Raw genomic sequence first — 15,715 nt, 5'->3', positions numbered from 1 at the left:
GATTGGCGTAGCGTAATTTCATCGCTGAGACTCTTTCCTCTCTCGAACCCTCCTCACAATCACTAACGTTGATGGCCATTGCTAAACTTTATTTGAACCAGACGTTGATGGCCAATGATCATATATATACACACCGAGTAAGAGTGACTTTCCTAGTATTTCCCTTTCTTTTCCTATTCCGACTATGATCACGAAAACTTGTCAACACCTGACACGTGCCTAATATTTCTGCGATTTTATTTTATTTTATTTATAAAATTAGAATATATTAGAGATATATCCTGATATATCCCTCTATTTTTTTTTTCTTCCTTGTAATTCAAGTAAATATATCGCTAAGGATGTAGACTAAAAATACTAGACCGGTACACAGTGACGGAGCCAGAAAAGCCCATCGGGGGGGCTTGATTGTAAAAAATTTATAAAAATTGGGCCAAAAGTATAAATTTTCAAGGGAAAAAAATGTAATATTTTTAAAATGGGCAAACAGTGCAAATTTTTTTTTTGAAGGGGGGCTTAAACCCCTGCTGGGCCTATACTGGCTCCGCCGGTACATATTTTTGTTATGTTATATTACTTTACTATTAGGAATACATCTTGGACTTTCACAATATATTAATTTAATTTTTTTTCGTAATTCAATTTCTTAATCTATATTTAGATATTTACCCTTAATTTAGATTCGTCAGATTATACTTTTAATTTTGACCTTAACTGATTGAGTAGTCTGTTTTCAAATTTATATAAAAATTATTGTAGTTTTTTTCATTGGAACATAACGTCAGCTATACATTATTTCTGTAGTTTTTCATTTGTTAAACCTGCAATTTTATCGTCCAAGTAGATGTGATAAAGTCATTTGAAAAGTTATTAAACAATTCTTTAATAATTCATTTGAAAAATGTTATCAAGTTATTTTTAATGAGACTTTAATTTGTTTATTAATGTAAACACCATATTTTTAAGAAAAATTAGTCGAACTAAGACACCTAAAATGTTGAAATTGTAATATAGCCAACGTTTCGTCCAAATTTTCACTATAGCAAAAAATGATGACGTGTCTTAATTATGTAAGATATTAATTACTATAATATCCTCTACTAGAATTTGCTTACAAAACTTGTAGCCCACGTTTGATCAACCAAAATTTTCGAAGTTAATACATGTGCATATATTTATAATTTTAAAAAAAATTCTATATTTGGCAAAATTTGTTATTGAGCGTTTTCTTATTTCTTTATAATTTTTTGTTAATCTCCGCTGCTTTGTTAATTTTTGCTAATTATGATAAATTTACATATGTGCATGTAGAGGTCGATGGTGTTATCAATTGATATTTGTTTCCTTTCCTTTAATACGGTGTTATTCACAAGCCGATCAAATTTTCAATACGAATTTTCGAAGTTAATACACGTGTATATATTTAGAATTAAAAAAAAAATTCTATATTTGGCAAAGTTGTTTCTTGAGCATTTATTTCTTTCTAATTTTTTTGTTAATCTCCACTGCTTTGTTAATTTCCGTTTATTTTATGCACGATAAACTTCGGCTGGCTGAAATGTTGGCTAGTATTTGGTTTCTATGATTTATGTTACATAAATCTATTTTCGATATTTTTTAACCGTTTATTTCTGTAAATGGCTAGATTACAAAATTTACCAAACGTTGGCTACATACTTAAAACCATGTTTGAAATTAGCTACGTTGATTGATTACCCTATTTTTAATTTTATATTCGCAAATGTTATATAGCGTTATGTACCGATTATGAAAAAATGGCTCTCGTACTTAAAATTGACAACAATGGCACAAAAGACCCACAAATTTATAGTCTAAGCCAAAATAAACTAACCGTAAGCCAGGTCCACAACATCAAACACCAAGAACAAGGTCACAAATACTCATCCATTTTAAACTACGTCCTGAATAGTTTCATTTTCTTTAAATTTTTTTATATGGATCGCGATTTGATTATTGTTGTTAAAAAGTTTTTTCAAGGTTGTTAAATAATTGGTCGATGTTTTTTTTGTTAATTTAAATATTAAATTAGCCAATCTATGGGGATATTGTGATGGTTAAACTTTAAAATGTGTACATTGAAAATTAGAATTAAGGACTTGTACCAGTACTTGTGGCGACCACATAGATCAAGTTTATCTGCGTTTGTCAACCTGAGTCCAGTTTCTAAAATACAATAAGCCATCCAAAACTAATTAATTAACAAAGTAATAAAAGTTTTAAATTATCAACAAATAGCCAAAATTATGTTGTCATTTTTTTTCCTGGTATCATTGGGTAGTTGTGGCGATTAATCCTGCTGAAGCATTGTAGAAGGATGGGCCTCGCCGCGGCACAATTTCAACATCGCCGCGGCGAAACTTTCTACAACGCTTGTTACAAGCGTTGTAGAATCTATTCGCCGCGGCGATAAATATTTCTCGCCGCGGCGACATAATTTCGCCGCGGCGACATAATTTCGCCGCGGCTAGAAATATCCTCCGCCGCGGCGAGGTGGATACCGTGGCCAAGCAGTTTTTTAAGAAACTGTCTCGCCGCGGCGACTGAGGAATCTCGCCGCGGCGAGACGTTCCTACAACGGTTATAATATTCGTTGTAGGAACACCTCGCCGCGGCGAAGACATATGTTCGCCGCGGCGAGGGTTTTTAGGTTTTCACTATAAAATGTCGTTTTCAGTTTTTTTCTCATTTTTTCCAATACCCACACACGAGACAACCATTTTCGGCCGCATCTCTCCAGTTTTTTTCTTTCAAAATCCCTCGCCACGTCCTCGCCGCCCCAAAATCTCGCCGTCGCCTTGTCCTCGCCGCCAACTCTCTCTCGCCTTGTCCTCGCCGCCATTTTTCTCTCGCCGAGTCCTCGCCGTGCTTCCTCTCGCGCCTCTCTCTCTCTCTCTAGCCGCCTCATTGTAAGGTATGATTTTAAAAGTTTTTTTAAGGTGTATATTGATTTAATTTCGTGTTGTTGATATGGATTTCTTGTTGTTTACCCGAATTGCATATAGTTTGATTTTTTGAATTCACAAATTTAGGGTTTTGTTTGATTTTCTCTTTTTAGAACAAGAAATTAGGGTTTAGGTTAGTGGAATTTGAATGAGTGAATTTAGGTTAGTGGAATTTGAATGAGTGAATTTAGTGAAATTAGGGTTTTGTTGATATGAATGAATTTGAATGAGAATTTGAGTTAAATTGAAATGTCCGGATTGTGTTTGACATATTGTTACATAGGTTAGTGGTTAAAATGGTTATGTATATTAATGTTGAGATTGAATTGTTTATGAATTTGTGATTGATCGAATTGTTCATGAATTCGTGATTGGTCGAATTGTTTATGAATTATTTGTGATTGTTGGAATTGTTTTAATTTGTCATGTTTAAATATATATTCTTGGAATTGATATATAATTTGTTATATGTTAATTGTAGAATTGTTTATGATTATGTTTTGTAGGAGCTTGAAAATGCGTCGAACTAAAAACACGGCCTCCAAGGCTCCGAGCTCTTCCAGAGGTCAGAGTAAAGGAAAAAGCAAGCGACCTCGTCAACAGTCTCCCGAAGAGGAATACAACTCGAGTATCTTTACTAGCAAGGTCGCGGAGGAACGCTACGACAAAATCTTGTCGCGTAACATTATCCATGAGAGAGGATTCAATGTAAGCAATACGTCGGATATAGGAAAGCTAATCCGCAACAGCATAGTTGGTCATGATTGGGGGAGGTACTGTGTTGTACCCGAGTTCGATTCGAACGTCAACTTCGTGTACGAATTCTACGCAAACTTGTCGGACTCCCAAGGTGATGTTGTGACGGTCCGTGGGAAACCGGTCGATATGAGTATCGAAGCTATCAACGATCTTCTTGGGACCCCAGATGTGCCTTTCGAGAACGAGGGCTATCGAGAATGGCTAAGAAGTTGCAGCCATGAGGAGATGTCGCGGGTGTTGTGCATTCCGGGAGAGGATTGGGTCACTGAAAAAGGAAAAAGGGTACTCAAGCGTGACCAACTCACCAGGATCGCTAAAGCGTGGATTTACTTTGTTTGCACTCGTCTCTATCCGATCAAGCACTTCACCACTCTCGACGAGGATCGTATCCAGGTGTTGTTCTGCATTGTTGAAGGCCTTTCCATTAACGTCGGTCGATTCATCTATAATTGGATGAAGAAACTCGACTATACTAATGAACGACACGGTTTGCCATATCCGGCGATCATTACCGGCCTTTGTACAAATGCGGGGGTACCACGCTCGAAAAGGGATACGATCAACAGTTCAATGGGGCCTATTACGGATTCCATTATCGAGCGGTACAAGATTAGGGAGGATCCACAAGCGGAGGAAGCGGAAGAAGCGGAGGAAGCGGAGGTAGAGGGGGAAGAGGGGGAAGCGGAGCCCCTATTGCGCTTACCAGCACCTCCGGTAATCGACCCCACCACCATCGACTACATTGCTCATTGCTCCAACTATCTCGTCGGCGGGTTCCAACACACGCAACAGTACATGCACCAACAAGCAGAGTATGGCGCCTCTCACATCAATCAGTTGAACGATCTCTACTCTTGGTGGGACATCAACCAAGAGAATCAGGTGTTATTTCCTCCATATCCTCAGTACTCCGACTATCCGTACGCACCACCACAGTGGCCACCGCATATGGCACCTCCTCAATATCCGGCGAACCCACCACCACCACCACCGAATGACGAGTAAATTTCAAGAACCAACAACACCAACTCTTCCATATAAATTTCAAACTCTTTTTAAATTTAAGTTTCAGTTTAAGACTCGCTTGGTTTTTTTGTTTATGTTTATGACTCGCTTGGTTTGTTTATGTTTATGACTAAATTTAAGTTTCAGTTTAAGACTAGTTTGGTTTGTTTTATTGATTGTAGAAATTTTAATTGAATGATCATTTTTAGTTGGAGAACAGATTAAATATTGGAAAAAAAGTGAATGATTAGGTGATAGAGTGCTTCTTCGCCGCGGCTAGGTACCTTTCTCGCCATGGCGTGACTATTCTCGCCGCGGCACAGTATATTCCCCGCCGCGGCGAGTGCTCTACGCCGCGGCTAAAATATTACTTCACCGCGGCGAGATTTTGATTTTTTTAATACCGAGAGTCTGTGCTTTTTAAGAACTTGTCTCGCCGCGGCGAGTTGATATTCCCGCCGCGGCGTAATAACCTCGCCGCGGCATGGAATATACGTTGCCGCGGCGAGGTTTCTACAACGCTTGTTTAAGCGTTGTAGAAGGGTACTCGCCGCGGCAGGATTTGTATGTCGCCGCGGCGAGATTTTGATTTTTTTAATACCGAGAGTCTGTGTTTTTTAAGAACTTGTCTCGCCGCGGCGAGTTGATATTCCCGCCGCGGCGTAATAACCTCGCCGCGGCATGGAATATACGTTGCCGCGGTGAGGTTTCTACAACGCTTGTTTAAGCGTTGTAGAAGGGTACTCGCCGCGGCAGGATTTGTATGTCGCCGCGGCGAGATTTTGATTTTTTAATACCGAGAGTTTGTGTTTTTTAAGAACTTGTCTCGCCGCGGCGAGGTGATATTCCCGCCGCGGCGTTATAACCTCGCCGCGGCATGGAATATACGTTGCCGCGGCGAGGTTTCTACAACGCTTGTTTAAGCGTTGTAGAAGGGTCCTCGCCGCGGCAGGATTTGTATTTCGCCGCGGCGAGATTATCCTGCCACGGCGAGAGTTGTACTCAGCCGCGGCGATGTCGGAGAAATGTAATTTTAATGTAAATGACATTGTATAGAGAAATTTTGAATGAAAAATAACGTTGTCCACAGGAGAATAACATAAAATCCAAAATGAAAATACATTATCTAAATGTTCAATATCAAACAAAAATAGGATCTATATCCTTACGAAGTAGATGTGAAACATCGTCATCATCAAAATCATCCACCTCTTGATCAATTGGCGGTAATCCTGATGTGAATGGAGGAATGCTAGACATGTCTTTGTCTTCTTCTTCGTTACCGTTTCTCGCTTTCATATGAACCACTAACGATAACTCAGGATTTGCTGGATCCGAAACATAAAACACTTGACTTGCTTGCGAAGCCAAAATAAATGAATCATTCTCGTAGCCAATCCGTCTAAAGTCGACAATTGTAACTCCGTCATTATCAACTTTAACGTGATTATTGTCTGCCCATTTGCACTGGAATAATGCGACTCGCAACCCGCAATAATCAAGTTCCCAAATATCTTCAATGTATCCGTAATACTTCATAAAAGCATGTTTTGGATTCTTATCTTTTGCCGACGAAACATGTAAAGCTTCAGCAAGCAATGTAACACCACTATTTTGTACGGGATGCTTATTGTCTCGTTCCCTTGTGTAAAATGTAAAACCATTAACAGACCAAGCAGTGTACCTCGTAACCATTGAGGAAGGCCCGCCAGATAGTTTACTCAACGTAGATGAATGTCCTGCCTCTTTAAATATGCGTTTTCCAAGCCAGTTTTGAAACAAACGGTTGTGCTCTTCTTGCAACCATTTTTCATTTCTACCCTTCTTTGGATTATTCACTCTCAACTCATTCAAGTGAATATCCACAAATGGCTTGACCTCGGAAACGTTGTGTAGCACATGGAGACTTTCTTGCTCCCATTCTTTTCGGTTGACGATCGAATAAGTACCTATAATGAAACAAATACTTAAAAATAATGTTCATATATAATTTAAATAAACAAATAAAGTGTTAAAAAAATACCTTTAGATAGAGCTTTTGAATCAAAATTGGTATTCTTGGGTAACCCAATTTCGTCTGTTTTAGCTAAATACTCATAACAAAACTCAACCGACTCTTCTGCTATGTAATTTTCAACTATGCTTCCTTCCGGCCTATTGTAGTTCTTCACGTAGCTTTTCAACACTTTCATATAACGTTCGATTGGATACATCCACCGTAAAAACACGGGCCCTCCTAATTTCACCTCACGTACCAAGTGGACGGTTAAGTGGATCATTATGTCGAAAAACGAAGGTGGAAAGATCTTTTCGAGCAAGCACAGAGTTTTCACCAATTCTAACTGCATTAAATCCAATCGAGTTGGATCGATGACCTTCGAGCAAATCGAGTTAAAGAATACACATATCTTTGATATTGCAAACCTCACATCTTTTGGCACAATTCCTCGCAAAGCAAGAGGCAACATTTGTTGTAGCAGCACATGACAGTCGTGCGTCTTCATTCCAGTAAGTCTCAAATCTTTCAAAGACACGAACCTCTTATAGTTTGACGAATGACCTTCGGAGACTTTAATAGAAGCAAACCAGTTACACAATTTCTTTTTCTCCTTTCGATCTAGAGTGTACTTTGCCGGTGGTAATTTTGTTTTTTTCCCACCCCCCTCCTCGGGATGCAAAATGCTTCTTATATTCATCTCTTTGAGATCCAATCGAGATTGTATTCCATCTTTCGATTTATTTGGATCATCAAGAAGTGTACCAATAAGCGATTCGCAAACATTTTTCTCGATGTGCATAACATCCAAACAATGCCGGACGTAGTGTGTCTTCCAATAAGGAAGGTCGTAGAAAATCGATTTCTTCTTCCAAGGATTCTCTTTGAACGATTCTTTAGTACTAGCACTCCGCTTTCTTTTCCCAAGCACTTCATTGACGTTTTTAACCATCTCATAGACATCTTCACCAGACAAAATTCTAGGAGGGGGTCGTTCTTCTGAATTTCCATCAAACGCTTGTTTCAATCTTCTATACGAGTGATCTCTTGGTAAGAATCTTCTATGACCCAGAAAAACAGTTTTCTTACCATGCTTCAAACGGATGGAAGATGTGTCTTTCATGCAAATCGGACAACCAATCGAGCATTTCACAGAGTATCCTGACAAGTTTCCAAAGGCCGGAAAATCATTAATAGTCCACATTAACATTGCCCTTAAGTTGAACGAATCTCCACGGTAAGCGTCTTTAACTTCCATCCCTTTCTCCCATAACATCTTCAAATCATCGACCAATGGTGCCAAATAGACATCAATATCATTTCCTGGTTGATTCGGTCCTGAAATCAAAAGCGTTAACATCAAGAACTTTCTCTTCATACGTAGTTTTGGAGGGAGATTGTAGTTCACAAGTATAACCGGCAAAACACTGTATTTACTGCTCATCATGCTGAACGGGTTCATTCCATCAGAAGTTAGACCAAGGCGCAAATTTCGAGTATCAACACTGAAATCCTTATACTCTAAATCGAATGATTTCCACTGTGCAGCATCAGCAGGATGTCTCAACATACCATCATCGATACGCTTTTCGGAGTGCCAAACCATGTTCTTCGCGTGTTTGACACTATTAAACATTCGATGAAAGCGCGGCATTGGAGGAATGTACCATAACGACTGAAATATATTTAACGAAAATCAGTAATAAATAATGAATATGAGCTACATGTATTTCCTAATCAAGTGATGAAAATGTACGTACCTTAACTGGAACTCCTTTAACCCCGTTACATGGAATTTTACCCTTCTTCCACCGTGACTCTTTGCACGTCGGACATTCATCTAGATCTTCATACTCGTGTCTATATAAAACACAATCATTTGGGCACGCATGGAATTTCTCGTACTTCATGCCTAATGTACCCAAAGTCTTCTTTGCTTCATACATACTTAAAGGTACTTTATTGTCTTTCGGAAATGCTTCTTTCAGTGTTTCCAACAATAGAGTAAAACTAGTGTTTGTCCAACCCCCCGATGCCTTCAAATGAAATAATGTAACTAAAAATGACAACTTCGAATAGCTTGTACACCCTTCATATAATGGTGTCTCCGCATCATTCATCATGGACTCAAACAATTCCGGTCGCTCAACAAAATCGTCCTCCAAATCATTCATCATTCCGCACATATCATCAATATCATCTTCAACATCATCCTCATTTGCCGTAGAACGAAAAACCTCACCATGGTAGAACCATCTTTGATACGAGGTCATTATTCCATATACAAACAAATGGGTCCGAACGACATCAATCGAAAAATGTCTATGATTTCCACATTTAATACAAGGCAACGAATAGATTTCAAATCTACCATGTTCTCTCTAGCAAAATCATAAAACTCATCTACACCTTTCCGATATATCTCATTCAATCTATTCTCCCACATCCACTTTCTCATATTCATAGAAAAACCCTAATTATACAAAAAATTGCCAATTCTAATTAGTAAACTATCAAGAGAACAACAATTAGAAAAAGTTAAAGAAGAACTTACAAGATTTGAATGTGTAGATGAGACTAGTAAACGAGGACGCTCTAGAATGAGTAGGAAAGGTACTGGAAATATTTTTTTGAGTGAGGTTATGAGAGAGTTCAAAGTGAAAAAGACCAGAAATGAGAATTTATATCACCAGTCTCGTGTCACTCGCCGCGGCGACATTTCTACTTCGCCGCGGCAAGACATTCTACAACGCTTCCAAAAGTGTTGTAGAATGTCCTCGTCGCGGCGACTAAATCACGCCGCGGCGAGGTACAAATCTCGTCGCGGCAGGAGTCCTGCGCCGCGGCGGGAACACGTCGTCGCCGCGGCGAAAATCTTACCGAGAGCACCATGTTCCAGACATATAGTCTCGCCGCGGCATCATAGATTTTACGCCGCGGCGAATGTATTCCTTGCCGCCGCGACAATTCGCTGTCGCCGCGGCGAGGATTCTACAACGCTTGTTTAAGCATTGTAGAAAGCTGTCGCCGCGGCGAAAATTGTATACTGCCGCGGCGAGGACATCTAGGGTTACCTCGCTACGGTGATGGCACATTTTCGCCGCGGCGAGAATTTTCTGGGTAACCGTCGCTGCAGCGAGAATTTGGTTTCGCCGCGGCGAGGCTCCTACAACGCTTATTATAAGCGTTGTAGAAGCATCTCGCCGCGGCGAGAAATATACATCGCCGCGGCGAGAGCGTTGTAGGAGCGTTTTAAAATCTGAAAATTTCAAATTTTTTTAACTACCCGCCCATTTCATATTCTATACTTAGCGTTTTTTTTTTCAATTTTCCCTCATTCTCATTCCTTATTCTACTTCATTTCTTCTCATCTCTCTCTCTACTACTCATCTCTCTCGTCTCTCTCTCTCTCTCCGCCACTCTCTTGCCGCCCCGCCCCTCTCTCGCCACCACTCTCTCTCTCTCGGCCCCTCTCTCTCTCTCCGTCCCTCACCTCGCTGAGCCCCCGCGCCCTCGCCCCGCGCGCTCTCTCCCTCTCTCCGACCCTCACCTCACTCATCTCTCTCGGCGCCCCCGCCCCCGCCCCCTCCCTCACCCCGCCGTGCGCCCACGCCGCCCTCCGGCCCTCACATTGCCGCGCGCCCTCCGGTCTCACCTCGCTCACGCCCACCCTCGCCGCGCGCCCTCACCTCGCCGCCTTTGGCCATTACCTCTCCGGACCTCATCTCACCACCTTCTCTTCGCCGCCCTTGTGCTCGTCCAACTCTGGGTAATGTTTTTGAACATTTTTACATGGACTTATTTAGTGTGAATTCGATATTGATTTGAAACTAGGAGATATTGTATTGGATTTGAGTTTATTGAATTTAAGTTTGATATTGATTTGATTTGAGAAATATATTTGATATTAGATTGAATTGAGATTGAAATTGTGTTTTTGTTTAGAATCGGATTGGATTTGAGTTTATATTGTGATTGGAGTTGAGTTTATATTGGATTTTTGTTACATTTGAGTTGAAAATTGAAATTATGTTTTGAATTTTGTTTATTAGATTCAATGTCGTCCACTACTACTACTTCTAGCGGTAGTGGTAAAAGAAAAATTAGAAGACAATTAGCGCTTAACTCCGATGAACAAGGAAAACGAAGAAACACTCTTACGGGTCGGGTTAATAAGGCTAAAACACTTGGTAAAAAAATCCCGGTACAATTTGATGATAAAGGGCAACCAATCGTTAAAGAGGGTGATGAGTTGTCGAGTTACTTTGGCGTGTTAGCAAGAGAACACGTTCCACTTTCGATGCGTGATTGGAGATGTAAAGACAACGCCCAAATTAAAGAACGGATTTGGAACGAAATGCAAGAAGGATTTACGATTCCTATCGAACAAAAACACGATTGCCTTATGAGAGTCGGAGAAGCCGCAAGGTTATTTCGTCATGAGATATACAACGATCTACTCAGAGACATAATCAACGAACCAATCGCCTTAAAGAGACCGGCTTGTATTTTGAAATACTATACAAGTATCACCGAAGAAGATTGGATAGCATTTGTTGAGTATAGACGAACCGAAATGTTCAAACAAACATAGGAACATGGGAAATCAAATATTGGAAAAAGTGTGTACAAATCTCGAACGGGCCGAAATGGATATCGAAAGCTTGATCAAGAAAAGGTTAGATTCATTTTTTTATTTTAGTTATTTCAAATGTTGCAATTATTTTTTAATTTATTATATAATTACTTCTTACTAGCATGACGAAACGGGGGAATGGCCTACGAAAGAGGAACTTTGGATTGACTCGCGAATGAAAGACGTAGATAACTACAAGGATGAGAAAGACAAATTGATGGGAGAAAAAATCGTAAGTTCTTTACCTTTGTTATAACAATTAACCTTGTAATTTTATTTTCAAATAATTTTATGTGTAGAAAACGTTATCACAACAAGCATCGCAAGGGACATGGTTGCCGGAATCGGGAAAGAGTGTTTTGCAAGAAGCTTTGGGAACGTCGCGAGTTTGCGGTCAATCCAAACACACGTCGTGTTTTAAGTACTTTGTTCCTCCAACGCCCAACGAAGAAGTAATGAAGATGCGTCGGGAAATGAGCAAGTTAAAGTCTTTGGTGATGAAGGCCTTCGGTGGAAATGGTAGCATTAATGCCGAGTCGCCTAGTGTCGAGCAAGTGGAAGAGAATCTCAACGCGAAGGTAGTTGATGATAAAGAGATGGCAAATGTTGAAGAACACGTCAATGAAGCGGTCTCTTTAGGTATGTTTAATTTTTTTTTTTATCTATTTATTAAAGATAAATGTTTTGGTATTAAGTTATTGATAAATTCTTGATTCGCTTAGAACACGACGATGTTGATGATCGTCCGAAGATCGATCCTATCATTGTTGATGATCGTCCGAAGATCGATCCTATTGTTGTGGAAAAACCCAATAGTGTTCGTGCTAGTTGCTCTTTGAATCCAACCACACCGGTGACACCGAGTTCGGATGCAAATGGGCGAGCATACATGAATGGAGGCGTAGTTCATTTCTCACCTTTGGAGGAAGGAAATTTATGCGTGGCCGTTTTGGGGGTTTTGATTAAAAAAACAAAATTGCCAATTCCCACCGAAGAAGCTCAAACCATTGAAGATGCTATAGGCGGGTTTGTCTCGTGGCCGAAGAGACTCATGGAAATGGACACGGGAATAGAGAGTCGCGGTCCGGTTGTCAAACAACTCTCAAAACTCGGTTTTGAGAGTGAAGCTAGCATCGATGATGCTAAGAAAATTCCGTACAAGGTGATTAATCCCAAGTATCGATTGCTCGCTCAACATGCCAACAAAGTAATGTTACCGGAAGGGGATGTGATTATGGTCAATGTTAGTCCAAGTCTCGCGGCTATCTCGATTCCGGTGTCATTTGAAGACATTTCCGATTTTTTGCAATACTTGGAAATTGGCGCGGGGAGCATAACGGTTTATATGGAGTAAGAATTTTCTTTATATGCGTTTTTTAATATCAATATTCAATATTTAGTGTTTTGATAACCTAAATATTTGTTTGTCATTGCTATCTACGCTCGAGGCTAGAAAAGGCGAAGAAGACTCGAAATTATTGTTTTATAAATCTGAGCTTAAGTTCGTATATCGAAAATGATGACGAGGAGGCTTATTTGTCAAAACGAGTCAAGGACGTTGGAAACGTGGTACGAGATTGCAAATTTGGTGAATTAGTTTTGATGCCGTATAACAAAGGTGCGCATTGGATGCTTGTTGTCCTCGACCTTTGGAGAAATAGCGCTATGTTCTTTGACCCGTTGAGAAATAAAATCCCAATCGATTGATAAAAAGGTAATATTTTGATTTCTTAAATAATTTTTATTATAAATCGTTCTAGATGTTTTTTCTCTTATAATCTCCGTGTTATATAGGGTTCTTGTTGATTTCAAGCTCGAGCATCAAAACGCCCATAGTAACGGGCAATCAACGTACATCAAGGCTTGGGACGCTCCGAGACAAACGGGAAACACGGAATGCGGGTATTTTGTCATTTCTTATATGCGTGATATAGTCGTAGGAGGTGTAGGAAAATTAGAAAATAAGAAATCCTATACAAAGGAGGATTTAGAGAGAGTTAGGGAAGAATGGGTAAGTTATGTACAAACATTTATTAACTGTGATGATCAGCTAGTTTTTTTTATTGAATTATGGATTGGTTGTAGATGTATATATTAGATTTTGGATGTTTTGAAGATGAGGATATTTGAAGATGAATGTATATATTAGATATTTTTTGTATTGAAGATTATTTTCAGGTGCTAGTATCGTGTAAAAACAGATTTTGGATTGAAAATAAATGATTCTCGCCGCAGCGAACTATACTTCTCGCCGCGGCAAGTAATTTGAGCCGCGGCGGGAAATATTATTCGCCGCGGCGAGAAAAGATACCGAGAGCAGGCAAATTAGAAATCTTAGTCTCGCCGCGGCGAGATTTTTTCTTCGCCGCGGTGAGTTTTAAAAAAAAAATTCATCGCCTTCCTACAACGCATAATTATCCGTTGTAGAATAATCTCGCCGTGGCTAAGATTTGACGTCGCCGCGGCGAATTTCTCGCCGCGGCGAAGTGTAATATTCGCCGCGGCGAGTTGATTCTACAACGCTTGACAATCCGTTGTAGAATGTTGTCGCCGCGGCTCGGAACGTACCTCGCCGCGGCGACGTATATTTCTCGCCGCGGCGAAGTGATTCTACAACGGATTGAAGATCCGTTGTAGAATATGTCGCCGCGGCGAGATGTTTGAAAATATTGAAAATTTACACAATGGATTCTAACCGTTGTAGAAGCTTCTACAACGCTTAAAAATCCGTTGTAGAATCTTAGTTTCTACAACGGATAATTAAGCGTTGTAGAAAGCTGTTGGATTCTACAACGGATTTTTAAGCGTTGTAGAAGCTTCTACAACGCAGGATTCTACAACGCTTAAGAAGCGTTGTAGAATCATTCTACAACTGTTTTTAAGCGTTGTAGAATCCTAGTTTTGTAGTAGTGAGCATACAAAGCCGTACAAGCTAGCGAGCTGAAGAGTGGAGCGAGCTGGAGCGAGCTGAGGAGTGGAACGAGCTGGAGCGAGCTGAGGAGTTGAGCGAGCTGGAGCGAAGCTCGCTGAGGAGTTGAGCGAGCTGGAGCGAGCTGTTTTTATCCGGGTATTAGGAGTTGATGTGTTGGTCAAGCTTCCTTGTATTTAGGGGTTGTTAGCAGAGTTAGCTTAGGAAATAAGTTGTTATCGGTTCCTCGTTTATAGCTGATAAGGTTGTTGTTAGTTCAGCTATTTTTACTCTTCTAATTCGTGTATTTAAGTACTGTTAATGAATGAGAATAATCATCGAGTTCCCTCACAAAACACTAGCACTTTCTTCATGGTATCAGAGCAGTGTTAAACCTCGATCCAAAAATGACTAAATACGGCCAATCTCACGCCCTAGCATCATCATCCGAAACCCTTTCCATTAACAGTTCCATAGTCGATCAAAATCCTCACACCATCACTAGCCATAAACTCAATGGCCAAAACTACCTTCAATGGTCCCAGTCAGTCCAAATGTTCATCTGTGGTCGCAGCAAAGACGATTACCTCACCGGAGAAGCCAAAGCTCCAAAGACAGATGACCCAAAATTCAGAATTTGGAAGGCTGAGAATAACATGGTCATGTCATGGCTAGTAAATTCTATGATGCCTGAAATTGGTGAGAATTTCCTACTTTACTCCACTGCATCTGAAATCTGGGAAGCTGTACGTGTCACATTTTCAGATTCAGAGAACACATCAGAGCTGTTTGAGACAGAAAATCTCCTTAATGATGCGAAGCAAGGAGATGCCTCAGTCACTCAATACTTCAGCACACTAACAAGATTATGGCAGAGAATTGACGTCTATGATCAACACAAGTGGAGCTGCCCTGAGGACTCTCTTCTCTATGCTAAAATCTTGGAAACTAAACGTGTGTTCAAGCTTTTATCAGGTCTCAACAAGGAACTAGACGAGGTCAGAGGGAGAATCTTGAGTATCAAGCCATTACCAACCATCAGAGAAGCATTCTCAATGGTCAGACATGAAGAAAGCCGGAGAAAGCTCATGATGACGACACAGCTCACCTCAGCCTCGACAAATCCTCATGATAGCTCTGCCTTGGTAGTACATGAAGAATCACAAGCCTTTGCTGTCAAGGCACCCTACAACAAGGCAAAGAAGGGAAGACCCGACTGAGATCACTGCAAGAAGCCGGAACACACACGTGAGACGTGCTGGGAGATCCATGGGAAGCCAGGAAACTGGAAGCCATCGAGATACTCAAAGGACCTGGAGACACAAGCCAATTCAGCATCCTCAAGCCCCTTCAGTCCTGAGCAGCTTGAGATGCTCACATGCCTCATCAGAAAAGCCAACCAACAAGGTGACTCGCCTACAACTGGACTGATGGCTCAAAGAGGTACA

At 40.4% G+C, this 15,715-nt stretch overlaps 1 protein-coding gene across 1 annotated transcript; it reads left to right on the top strand.

Annotated features, from left to right (window-relative positions):
* The first annotated feature begins 14,674 nt into the window (after positions 1–14,674).
* On the top strand, positions 14,675–15,487 carry LOC149407059 (uncharacterized). The gene has a single exon (XM_089618466.1). The coding sequence runs from the start codon at positions 14,675–14,677 to the stop codon at positions 15,485–15,487; it is 813 nt and encodes a 270-aa protein (XP_089474592.1).
* Positions 15,488–15,715: the final 228 nt, after the last annotated feature.

This window comes from Urtica dioica, chromosome 1, assembly GCF_054948205.1.
Source record: "Urtica dioica subsp. dioica isolate 48M chromosome 1, U.dioica_male_clone48M_v1_H2, whole genome shotgun sequence".
Classification (NCBI taxonomy): domain Eukaryota; kingdom Viridiplantae; phylum Streptophyta; class Magnoliopsida; order Rosales; family Urticaceae; genus Urtica; species Urtica dioica.
This window is presented reverse-complemented; position numbering and strand designations above follow the sequence as displayed.